At 36.8% G+C, this 12,391-nt stretch overlaps 1 protein-coding gene across 2 annotated transcripts; it reads right to left on the bottom strand.

Moving 5' to 3' along the window:
* Positions 1-1,266: 1,266 nt before the first annotated feature.
* On the bottom strand, positions 1,267-10,572 carry LOC103338940 (uncharacterized). Of its 2 annotated transcripts, XM_008242209.3 has the most exons (8): positions 9,406-10,572; positions 8,078-8,310; positions 6,816-7,509; positions 6,049-6,415; positions 3,428-3,522; positions 2,676-2,870; positions 1,491-2,136; positions 1,267-1,378 (listed from the first exon to the last, which is right to left on the bottom strand). In XM_008242209.3, the coding sequence occupies exons 1-7, from the start codon at positions 9,619-9,621 to the stop codon at positions 1,501-1,503; spliced, it is 2,436 nt and encodes an 811-aa protein (XP_008240431.2). In that variant the 5' UTR covers positions 9,622-10,572; the 3' UTR covers positions 1,267-1,378; positions 1,491-1,500. The 2 variants fall into 2 exon arrangements, with proteins under 2 accessions (XP_008240431.2, XP_088897530.1); XM_089041404.1 differs by having other exon boundaries at positions 1,267-2,136; positions 9,406-10,571.
* Between the last annotated feature and the right edge of the window lie 1,819 nt (positions 10,573-12,391).

The following is a 12,391-nucleotide window of genomic DNA, read 5'->3' as shown; positions in this document are numbered from 1 at the left end:
CGTAAATGGAAAAAATTGAACCATTTCAACAATATAGTATGTACTGTGAGCTAGGGTTGGCTGAGTCAAAGGCTAGTTGGCCAATTTGATGGAAAAAAAAAATATGAGAACTCATATTAGAGATTGGGAATTCAAAGGGAGACAAAATATCTTCTAAAACATCACCTACCGCAACCCAAAAACGTGAAGCACGACCCCATTGTGTTTGACGCTAAGTTATTCACCCACTATCCAAAAACCAAACTCAAGCTGCACCAAAACTCCGGCCCCCCACACACCCCCCCACTCTCTCTCTCTCTCTCTCTCTCTCTCTCTCTAACTATAACACCTGACGTTCTTGTGACGATGGTGATGCAGGGATGCCAAGATGGTGGGTGGTGTGGTGGTGCAGCGGGTGGGCTAGGGAGGTTGGGTCTGGATAGGTTGTGCTACTGGTGGATGTTAAGAGCCTGGGTATTTGTTGAGTTATTTCTTTTTATAAAAAAATAATTTTATATTTTAATTTAATTTTTTTTATTAATTTAAATAATAAAATTATTTTATTTTTTGTCTACATGGTAGTCCATGTCTTAAAAAATGGGGCTAATTTTTGCCACGTATGCATTTTGCAAATTCATTAACGGTTTAGGTACCGGATGGGATAAATTGTAGGTTTTTCAGAAATTTCGAGGTCTTTTGTAGTTTGTCCAAAAAAATTTAGACAATCACTCCATAAACTTCAAAAGTTAAAAAAACCTACCCGGCCCATTCCCAACAGTCATAAACTCCACCTTCCCAAGCTCCACAAACGCATCACCCAGCACCCCACTAACTTCCACTGCAGACCTCAAGGAAAAGAACTTGTTAATTTGTTGGCCCAAACCCTCCCCAACTCGCTCTTCAACACTTTTTTGCCCTTATCTATATATAAAGCAAAAAACAGAGACAAAATACCATAAAATACCCCTAGTTAATTCAAATATTAAGAATTAAAATTATTAATTAAATTAGAATAATATAGTAAATTCACATTTTTTTATATTAAAAAAATTAAAATTAAAAACAAAATCAGAAAATAGGTCTTACTTTTATGGAATATAAGTAACTATTCAAGTTATCTTTTCTTAATTCTAAAAATAAAATAAAAAATAAAAAAGAAAAAAGAAAATCAATTGGCACATGCGTGAGCATGTACCAGGGGGCTAGTTAACAGAATGCCCAAGGCTGGAGTCAAAATCTCGCATGGGGGTGATGGTACGTGAAAAGAACTTGGCTTACAATGTTAGCTAATGCATAAGGTAAATTCTCTCCTATTGCTCTGTAAAACTTACAACAGGAACGGATGACTTCAAGCTAAAACATCCGCAGAACAGCTGTGCAAGTGCAAACAGTCCCAGTTCTGCAAGCAAGAATAAGAAAAGATTTCCGTACTCAAGGCATTTTAGACAACTGAAAAAAAATATACAAATAATTGATGCAACAACTATCAACAATGCAACTATGTCTCTTACGCCGGCTGTTTCATGGTCCTCTCATCTTCTCAACAATGTTTCTACTCTTCTCCTCAATGTGGCGCCTCTTTTCTTCCAATTTCTCCCCCATCTTCTTCCCCAGATCAAGCATCCTTGCTTTTCTCCCCATTCTCTTTTGCCTTGATTCATCTTCTTCAATGGTATGATTCTCTTTATCCAACAATATAGTAGACCTCGATGGTGATGGTGATTGACTCTCTGGTGTCTCCCCTAGCTTGTGTTTGAAAGTGTCTTGTGGTTCACCATTCCCCAATAAAGGGGTTCTCAATTCTTGAATAGTCGCATCAGTACTCCCAGCGGACGGATCATTGGAACTCACTGAAAAGACTAATGCATCTGAGGATTCACCAATTGGCTGTCCAATAGACTCGGCCTTCTTGAGTTTTTTATCCTTGGGTTGTGAATGATCACTGGAGGTTCCCTTGTTAGCTTCTGTCTTGTATTTTCCTTCAGTAGGTTGGCAGATGGGTCCTTCACATACAGTGGTGGGATCATTCACGCATTCTTGGTTAAGCCATATGAAAGGAGCAACTGTTCGGGGTAACCAATCATCCTTTTCTGCTAGCATCCATGGTATGCATACACTTTCGAAGTTTGGAAGAACTAGAGTTTCTCGGATTGCTGTCTGTACAAGTAAAATGAAGCTTCAGCAGAAGCACCTAGCAATATTGGTTGCTTCCACATATCACTTGAGTTTTTTTAGCGAAAAATCTAAGCATAAGATTGTATGCATGCCATCAAGGACACTAGAAAACTATTTGCAAAAAAGATGCTCAAAGTTTAAGATCGAAGGAAGGGAAAATACTTCCCTATCCTGCTTCATCAAATCAAAACATTGGAACGACAGAGAGTAGCTACACAATAACTTACAGTAACAAAAAAGGATAAAAGATGAAACCATAAATTTATGGTGTAAAGGCATTCTGTTGAGCTGAGCTTAGTAGCCTTTACACACTTATAAATAGATCTTTCCGAAAGCAACAATAACTTATTTACGAGCTTATATTTGAAAAATAAGAGAGATATTAGAACCATGTTTACACTAAGGTGACATTAAGTAGTTCAGACAACATAGTAACAATCATGGCGTCTCATGCTTGAGTTGTAGGCATGTTTTGAGATCAAAAAAGTAATAGAAGGAAAATTAGCTAAGATGGAATGTACCTTAAGTCGACTGATCAGAAACAAAGCTATGCGTCCACTAGTAATCTTGTGATCTCCCACTGACGAGTCCAGGCTGAAATCTATATCAGGCATGGATGTGAAGGCAAACCATAACCGGTCTGAAGGAGGTGGCTTGATATGTAACCGCAGTGTTCCTCGAAGGGATGCTATTCTTATTTCCAAAGAGAGAGGCACCTTTAGTTAGATATAATCAGTCAGTCAGTGAACTGCAGAAGCTCTTGTGATAAATAACCTTTTTTTTTTCTTTTTCTTTTTGTATGAATACATACACATATAAATAGGGGGAAAGAGAGAGAGAGAGAGAGAGAGAGTCCAGATGACAAACACATTAACTCAAAGAAACTTATAACCAGTATCTATTCGTGATTATAAATCCCTTTGGCGATGCCCCTCTCTAGAAAATACAAACTCAATTTTCAAATGACTATGCTCAAACTTTTTTTCCAGATACTTGGATACAACTCAACTATCCAACAGTTGGTTTACTCTTCATGGTCTAATCGTCCCTCTCTACAGTCATGTCTTATAAGATGATGCTACAGAGAAAAAGGGCCAACTCAAATACACACATTATTGCTCAAAACAAAAAACTAACCACCAAATATCTGCCTCAATGAAGGGGACAGCTATTATGGAGATAAGCAATAGCCATGTTTCGCATGGAATCAAGCCATAGAAACAAAAAAAGTCTATGGAATAACACATATAGGTCAGATAGCCCATCTACAAACCTGTGAAACTTGTTTGGCAATGGAATTTAGAAGAGACTTCCACCTGGATCCATAATTTGATGAAGACATATTGCTCTTAGAGCTCTTTGATCCATCTGCAACGGAACGTTTCAGGTTGAACTGCCATTATATAACTTGAAGCTTTTACTGTGGTGTGAAATTGAATTGGAAATAATATTTAGCTAATGTCAAATTGGAAATAATTGCATGCTTTAAGTTCCTGTGAATATGCTTGAAGGTTTCTTTCATTCTCTACTACAAGCCTATAGATAGCAGACCTTTTGCAAGAATGATAGTCTAAATGAACCTAAAAAGTGCACAATTGGAACTATTGGAACCGCATTGCTGAGTGGCCCTCATTAGATCACCTGTCCATGCACATAGAAATATTTTTTGGGTAGTTATGTCCGTATCCAGACGTTGTGCCGTTCAAAATGCATCATTTGGCGGGTCAAACAACGCCTCAATTATTGTTATTATTGTAGTTTTAGATGCGGTTTCCCACATGATTGGTTATCTTAAGGTGTGAATTTGCCATTTAGAGTTTAAAGTTTAGGTTTTAACTCTCAAGTTCTGGGCAGTTGAGGGTGGGCACTTCTACAGAAAAATCAAGAGAACTGGCCAAACTGAACCGGTTGAATGGGTCAAAAAATCGATCTTAAAACTCCTGAATCAATGTTATTTCCAACTGAAGCAATATGACTATATTTTATTCTTCTTATTCAAAACTTACTTTTCCACATGGCTCCGTTCCATTGGCTGGCATTCACTTCACTAGGTACTAGATTAGATCTTCAAAATCTGGAGCAATAATATTCCTCTATCTTCATCAACCTGCCTCCGCCACACACACACACACTCTCTCTCTCTCTCCCCACCCCCCAATTGCCTCTCACCTCTAGTCAATTGCAGTCTTAGAATCTCCATCTCAGTTCCGCCATGCTACCTCTATCGCAATCGCAGTTTCGCAATTCACCTCCACCTTGCAGACTGCTGCTCCACCTCTCACCCAAACCAACCAACTCGGACTGCAATTTCAGTGGACCAATTTGTTCGTGAACACCCATCTTCTGTCGGTGTTGGTCCAGCGACAGTGCTCACCGAACTTGTCAATACAGTGAGCGGTATGGGCCCAACACCGAACTAAAACCTAACCAACAAACAAGCGCATTTTGGCAAATTTTTAAGCTCCACCAGTGCCATTCAAAGGGTGCATCATTTTGATACGGATAAGAGATCATACATGTACATAAGTGTTTTTTTAAGGGAAGAAAACATCAACTCTAATATATCAGCTCTACTATTTGTGATAGATACAAATAAAATTAAGAGTGCTTCTATTATCATCCGTCAAAATGCTTACCCCACCCCCCTTTAAAAGATTTAATTACAATTTTTTCCAGCAATAGCATTACCTAAAAGGAAAAGCTTGAATTCTAAGGAGGAAAAAAAAAAAAAAAAACAGGGCTGATAGAGCAATATGATTTGAAAGATTTTAATTTTAAAACTTGGAAATAGTGGTGGGAAAGAGCAAAGTGACTTTCAAAATAAATACAAAACTAAAGGGAGGTGGGAAAAGATGGCAGGATAAAACAGTAAAAGCACTTCACGATTAATTACAGGCCTTATAGAACACAAGATGTCGAGGTGAGAGGTTTTGGTCTCACTAAAAGTAAGAGATGAGCTTCTTTAATTTGTTATTTGGGAATGCATTTTTCTCAAATGTCGACACTAACACTTAATTTTAGGGATTTAAATGCCATTTCTAAGTCAAGTCTCACAACAACAAATGTCATCCCTTAGGACCTCCCTCCCCAATCTCTATTGTTTGTTTCCTTCTTCACCACCCTTTATTTTCTTCCTGCTCATCACACTTAAAAGTTTATATACAAACCATCTATTTTCCAACCCCTAAACCTCAACCTTGTATAGTGTCTTTTCTTCTATTTGGTATACAATAAAGGAAAGGTGTACCCTGCGAAGGAACTCCAGTCCCAAGACCACAAATCATTGAGTTGCACCGTTGAAAATGCCTCACCCTCCACTTTTCCACTCCTACCAAACAAGGGATTACCTATTTTTTCCTGCCCTTTTACCCTCCACCCTGTTCTGGGCAAGGCTAGGTAAACTACTCCATAGATCATACATTATAATAGTATATAGTTTAGGTATCTATCTTATTCTGATTTTCATCATTTAGGGGTATGTAATTTAACTGAATATCCTTCCGTTTGACATTTATTCCATCCCTAGCCTTTAGACTACCATTTAAACCTTGATGCTTGAAGTCTAAATCCCAAAGTCCCGCTCCCTTGCTCATAGGCAACCCAAAGTCCATGGCTGCTTTAATCATCCAATACTCAATGAACTATGTTTCAAGGTGAGTGATGTACCTATAGCAATCAGCATTAAAGGTACAAGATTATATTTACACCCCATGGGTTAAAGTTTTGAGCTCCACCATTCTTTAACTGTTTATTAGGAGACACCACTACTATACAACCCTCAATGTATTATGAGCCCAGAGGCTGCATATATGTGAGCAACAATTCAGGGTTTCAAAGGTATATATGGAAAATGCAGAATGCGCAAAACAATTATTGATCTAAATTTTATCTCACCAGGTTTTGGGTCACACTCTTCCTTATGCTCTAGCACATCAGCTGTCCCTTCAGCAAGATTTAACTGCTTCCCGAAATACTCAAATTCTTCAAGAAGTTCGGTTGACACATCCCTAACAGAGCCTGATTCTGGACTTGAATCCTCACTGCCTTTCTGGAAGTCTAGTTCCCGGACTTCCAATCTCGTCTCAACATTTAACACCGCACCACCATAATATCCAATGTCAACTTCCAAAGCCCATACGTCATTCATGTCTGTCGGCAGAACTTTCATACCATGGATATAAGGTGGGAGATTCCCAGTATTAATGTCTGTACAAATCACTTCACCAATGTAACTCGGGGTCCTCATATTGGACAATGTCCTCTGTCATAGGCAAAATCACAAAAACAAATAAAATTTACATCTGCATTGACAAACAAACAATAAAAGAGAAATGCGATTGCACAAAAGAATGGCCAGAATTTGCACATATACAATTATAATATCCACATCGACTCCAAGCCTCTTTTTTTTTCTTTTTTTTTTTTAAAAAAAATCCTCAAATGAGGCCCAGTTACATGAAATGAACACAATAATTGCAGGTCCCTTACAAAATAAATAAGTCAACGTAACCTAAATGTGTGTGTCTGAAATATTGTGTGTGCATATGTGTTTGTGAATTTACATGTGTTTTGCATGATGCGTATCTGCCTCAATGCAATTATGAGAAGGTGCATACATGTACACTAGCAGAATAATAAAATCTTATTGATATATGGTAAACCTGAATCTGAGCTTTTAAGGTTTTTTTCATCTCCACACTGCTTTTGGCATCAAAGAAGAGCCGTGAAATTAACAAATTCCAACAAAGTGTTGCCTCATCAGTACTAAACTTTTCATCAGAGTCCGCATCAGAGATGACAGATATATGACTTTGGCTACCAGAATGAGTTAAGGTTGATGAAGGCGGAATTGCCAAATTCCCTTCTGTGAAACTCTTAGCCCTCTTCACTGGTGGACTAGCATCTACCAAGCTACTGAAAGAAATAGAATCCTGACATGTACGATTCTTCTCACTTATCTTTCTTTCTTCACGGCCTAAGGATGAAGTCCAGCTCAACTTATTATCTGGACCAACCTTAGAATACTTCTTTGTGATTTTTTTCAAGAACATACGAACCTTTGAGGAAGAACCATCAATCCTATTTTCCCTATCTACGGGTTCAGCAGAAGAGAACCCTCCGGAGTGTTTCATGAGTGAAGGATGTCCTGTATTTAACAATGTCAAGTAACACCGAAATTCTTCATGCAACTTTGCGAACCAATCAAGTTTCTCTTTGTCATTGCTAGATGCCAGACGAAGAGCTTTACACCATGATTCCTTCTCCCATGAAGTTTCAAGATAAATGTAAAAGACTTTACTTCCTTTGTATATTATGGTGGACTTGCTATCCAATTTTATGGGGAACCTTTTGGCCCTAAGAACAGAAAGAAATTTTAAGTTCGTTAACCCCTATTCAAGAATGTAGTGAAATACAGTAAATAGCTAAGAACTCAGACAACTTTTATTTTATTTTTCAAAATAAAAAGAGGAATTATGGCACTTTATATATTTCAAAAATAAATATTGGAACTTTATATTGTCAGAAAACTTTTGGCACTGCACTTTGTAATGGAAAAATTTGGGCAAAATAGTAAAATATTTTCTTAAAATGATAATTAAAGTGAAGACCATCCCCATTTGATTAAATTTAAAAAGGGAAAAAGAAAAATGATAACCCCTTGTTTTATCTTTTTATATGTCCATACCCTTTTCTATTTCAGACTGATTAGAGGTAAGACAAAAATGTATAGCAAGGATATAAAGCACGACTGTCCTTTACTAGAACATCTGGATTAAGAAAGAAACCTGTCACCTAAATCTAAGATGAAGAATGGTTAGAAGCTGAAAAGCCTTTGACCCTATCCTCTTCCACAAAATACCCAACCCAATTCTAAAACAAACCAGGAAAGTTATCAAAAGGATGTGTGGCAAAGGCTAGTTACCATTTTCTTGAAGGTAGACTTGTTGCGGAAACAGCTTCAATGGTGCAGCCCTTTAACTGGATAGCTGTCTGGGAGCCATCTGATTCTATCAGAATGAGTAGTTGGTTCTTGATTTTTGCATATTTTTTTATAGGAGAAACCTCAAAGAATTCCTTCTTTCTCTTTTGCTCTCGCAGTGCTTTTTCTTGCCAATTTTTGGGAACTTTTTCTGGTTCTAGAACCCAAACTGCTCCCTAAGACTCAACAAATAAACTATACAATGTGAGGGAAAGCTAAAAAGACAACACAGTGCATAGCCATGAATTATGTATAAGTAACATAAACCTAAATGAACAATGAAGCAGCTGAAGATTGATTAGCTCCTCAAAAGAGGGAAGTGGGAAGCAAAAGTTGGATAAACATATTCATTTTCCGAAAGGGATATATTTTTCAATTAATCGACGAGTCCCAAAATTCAATGCCAAATGTGCAATAGTACAAACAAAAGGTAATTTGGTTTTATGCACTAATAAGACTAAATTTTGGATCAAAATATATATCTAAGCTGTCTATCCTTTCAGTCAACCACATGGAAATGTGTAGCCTCAGACAACAAATATAAGTGCTGATGATATGTGTCTCCCAGTGCCTCATGCTAAATAAAAAATAGCACAGCAAAGTTTCATATCAACACATTCTAGTTTATGACTTTCAATTTTAAAAGTGGAATAGAAATCATCATCCTTTAGTATGAAATCTTTATTATAATCCTTAATGTAGTTGTTTCAGTTTGATCAACTTTTCATTAGAAAGATTCTTGTTTTGAGAAGAAAGCTGGATAAAGTACAAAAAGTTTTATTACATGATTTTATCACATAAGTATATATATATATATATATATATATATATATATATATTATTTTGTCTATTTCATATTTCTGTATTTCAGAATTATAAACAATTACTCTCAATTATATACATTTCGACAGTCATAAAGCCTTAAGATTCTTGAAATGCGCCAAACGGAGAAACAGTAGAAAATATACTTTGTTCAAATGACAATTCGCCTGTCATTTAATCAACTCGATATTCCCTCAAACTTCCATGTTAATTTTCTTTTATTATTCCATATCATCAATTCAACTTAGATATTCATGATCATAAAGAGTACCAATTCCAATTGCCCTTCCCACTTCCCACAGAGTTAACTGAATTAGGGAATTCATTTCTTAGTAGTTGTTGTTCAGTTTTAAAGGCAAAAAAGAAACTACCAACAGAAAGGCAGGGGATAATTTTACAACTAGAAATTGAAGGAACATATTTGATATGAATGCGTAAGTGGTACATACCTCCTTGATGGAAGCGAATTCTAGGGCTTGACGGGGGTGTAGGTCTGGCTTGGATTCTATTTCTTGAGATTTTTGTATGGCTTCTTTCTCTTGGTGTTGTTTGGTTTTGTGTTGTAATCTGTTGATGACAACATACACCACCAGGACCTCCGCGGCCAAAATCGCCACAACCCCGGCCACAAACCCAACACTCAACCACAGCAAGCAACTCCACATTTCTTATCCTATTTCCCTTTGAATTTAGAATTCCAAGTCCAATTTTGAGCCTTTTGATCATATCAGATCCATCAGCCAGACTCGGAGGAACCTCAACAGCTGCCAATGCTGTGTATATATAATAACATAATTTGCTACAATCGGGAACTCAAGAATCAGGTGCTCCCGCTGATGCTTCCTCTTTACATATAGTTTTCCCGTATGCATAACCCACGAACAAACATGAGTGATTTTGCGCTCAAAATAATAATAAAAAATTATTAAAAAAAGGCTTATTTGTTGAAAAGCCCTGCTGTTTTCAAATAGTCTCAGTTTGCCCCTAACGTTTCAAATAACTCAATTTCCCCCCCTAAGCTTCCATTTTGTGACCAAGATTGGCCCATTTGGTTAGTTTTCATATAAAAATCTTAAAATCAGCTGACGTGGCAGGGATATTTTGATAAATTTAATTATTCAAAATTCAAAATAAATGTAAAAAATGTTTGAAATTATTTAAAATAGAATTAAGATAAAAATATCTCCTTTTTTTTCTCCCTCAATCATCAGCCCTACCACCTTCTCCCTCATCTCAACCAACTTCATTGCCCAACCAACCCAAACAACCTCTTTCCCCCTCCCCATTCCTCTATCAAAACAAAAGTACCCAAAAAAATCCCATTAACCCGTCCTCCTCTCTCTCTCTCTCTCTCTTTGTCTCTCTTTGATAGCCAAAAATCCAACTCGCCCTCCACCCTATCCTCCTTCCCTCTTCGACATCATCAAACCCTAACCAACAATTCACCCTATGTCTCTCTCCTCCCAATTCTCTCTCTTTCTTTGGCAGCCACCAAGGGAGATTTGGACTGCCACATATGCGAATTTTGAAGTCAATTTAGTGATTTTGTTTGTGGGTTTTGAGCCTTTTGACAATTGGGGGGAGGGGTCGATGAAAGACAGAGAGAGAGAGAAGGGAGAAGGTGGGGTGGATTTTTTCTGGGTGTGGGTGGGTTGGTTGGTTGGTGGGGCTAGCTGAGATGAGAGAAAAAATGGTGGGAGTTGACGATTAGGGATTAAAAAAAAAAGGACATTTTTATCTTTATTTTTTACCTATTTAAAATAATTTCAAGCATTTTTTTTTAATAGTTAAATTTACCAAAATACCCATGCCACTTCAACTAATTTAATGATTTCTATCTGAAAACTAACGGAATGGGGCAACCTTGGTCACATAATATAAGTTTAAGGGGGAGATTGAGTCATTTGAAATGTCAAGGGGCAAACTTAGACTATTTAAAAACATAGAGGGCATTTCAACAAATAAGCCAAAAAAAAATAGTGATTTGTTATGAGAAATGTTATTTACATTCCCATAAATAATTAAGATAACTTTTCAAATTATATGGTAATAAAACTCAATATTTTTGTGGGTTAATTTTACTTCAGCTTTTTACTAACTAATTTTTAAATTTTTGTATTCAATGTTTAATTTCCCTATTCCTGTCACTTTTATATGGATCCTGAGCTTCTACATTTAGCCACTATGCATTTACCCACATTTCACAAGATCTTAACCATTCTAATGATCTAACGAGTCAAAATATGACATGTCAATTTTTAATTTTAACACCTATCTATTTAATTAACTCCAACTTAACATCATTAAGTCTAAATAAATTAAAATAAAGAACAAACCATAAACTTATCAACAATCAAGGAAGGGGCAATATTTAAAAGCCTAAAAGCTCAAAAGAAATACCTGGATTATTTGAAGGAGTATTTGAACTACCCGAATTATTCGAATGAGGATTTAGGGTTTAGGGTTATACAAAGATAACCAAATCAGAAAACAAAAACAATATCTCTAAAAAAACAAAAAAACAAAAATATAGCAATGGTCCTTCAAGTAAGACCCCACTTCACTTTTAGTCCCTTATCCCCAAAAATTGTTATGATGGTGCTTGAACTATGCCTCAACTTTCAGAACTCGTCCTTCCCGTTAGCTCTATCAACTTTTTCTTTGAAAATTAAGGCTATATTTGTCTTTTCATATGCTAGATTCTTAATAAGCACAGCCCAGCCTCAACAACCACCTCTCTCTCCCTCTCTCTCCTCTAGCCACCCTTCACAAACCTAACCCCACAAATCGGCCACCGACCCACTCTCTCCTTCTCTCATTTCTTCCTCCTTTTGTTCGTCAGCCCCCTCCTCCGCCCAACCTTTTCATCGACTAGTCTTCCTATCAATCAATTGAACAATCTAAACAAAACCCAAAAGGATCATTGGAGAGAGAGAGTTGTTGGGTTTGGTTAGAATGAGGTAGTGACTAGGTAGAAATCTTATTTGCCCTTAAAATTTGATATGAATTTCTCAATTTACTCTTAATTTTGACAGAAAATTTAATAGAATTGACGAAATGACGAGTGGTGCAACTCGATATCTAAATGAATGATGACTATAACAATTTTTTGGGTGGAAGGAAGAAAAGTAAAGTGGGGTCTTATTTGAGGGACCATTGCTACAATTTTACCCAAAAAAAATAATAAACTACATATTATAAAAAACCAAAAAAAACAAAAAACAAAAATACATTCAAACTTGGAAAGAGAGGGATGGATCTGCAACAAGACTCAAGAGCACACAAAGCTTCGTCAAGAATCAAGAATTCAACGCAAGGCATCCCTTGGTCCATTTAATTCCTGTCGGGACTTTTTCGCCTACAGATGGGTTTGGGCTGCTGTAAAGAGCAAATGGGTGGACTTGTCCCTGTGTCTGAGGTCAAGAATCAGGCCCC

Source organism: Prunus mume, linkage group LG7, assembly GCF_029339155.1.
Source record: "Prunus mume cultivar Tortuosa linkage group LG7, ASM2933915v1, whole genome shotgun sequence".
Taxonomy (NCBI): Eukaryota; Viridiplantae; Streptophyta; class Magnoliopsida; order Rosales; family Rosaceae; genus Prunus; species Prunus mume.
The sequence above is the reverse complement of the archived record's forward strand: the minus strand, read 5'-3'. Positions and strand labels throughout refer to the sequence as shown.

Bases quoted from the DNA above. Each gene is read 5' to 3' on its own strand.
- LOC103338940 (XM_008242209.3), bottom strand. From the start codon at position 9,621: ATGTGGAGTTGCTTGCTGTGGTTGAGTGTTGGGTTTGTGGCCGGGGTT. The intron at 7,510-8,077 runs GTAACTAGCCTT...TTCTGTTCTTAG, and splicing joins AGTCTACCTTCAAGAAAATG to GGCCAAAAGGTTCCCCATAA. The intron at 6,416-6,815 runs GTTTACCATATA...TGCCTATGACAG, and splicing joins CCTTAAAAGCTCAGATTCAG to AGGACATTGTCCAATATGAG.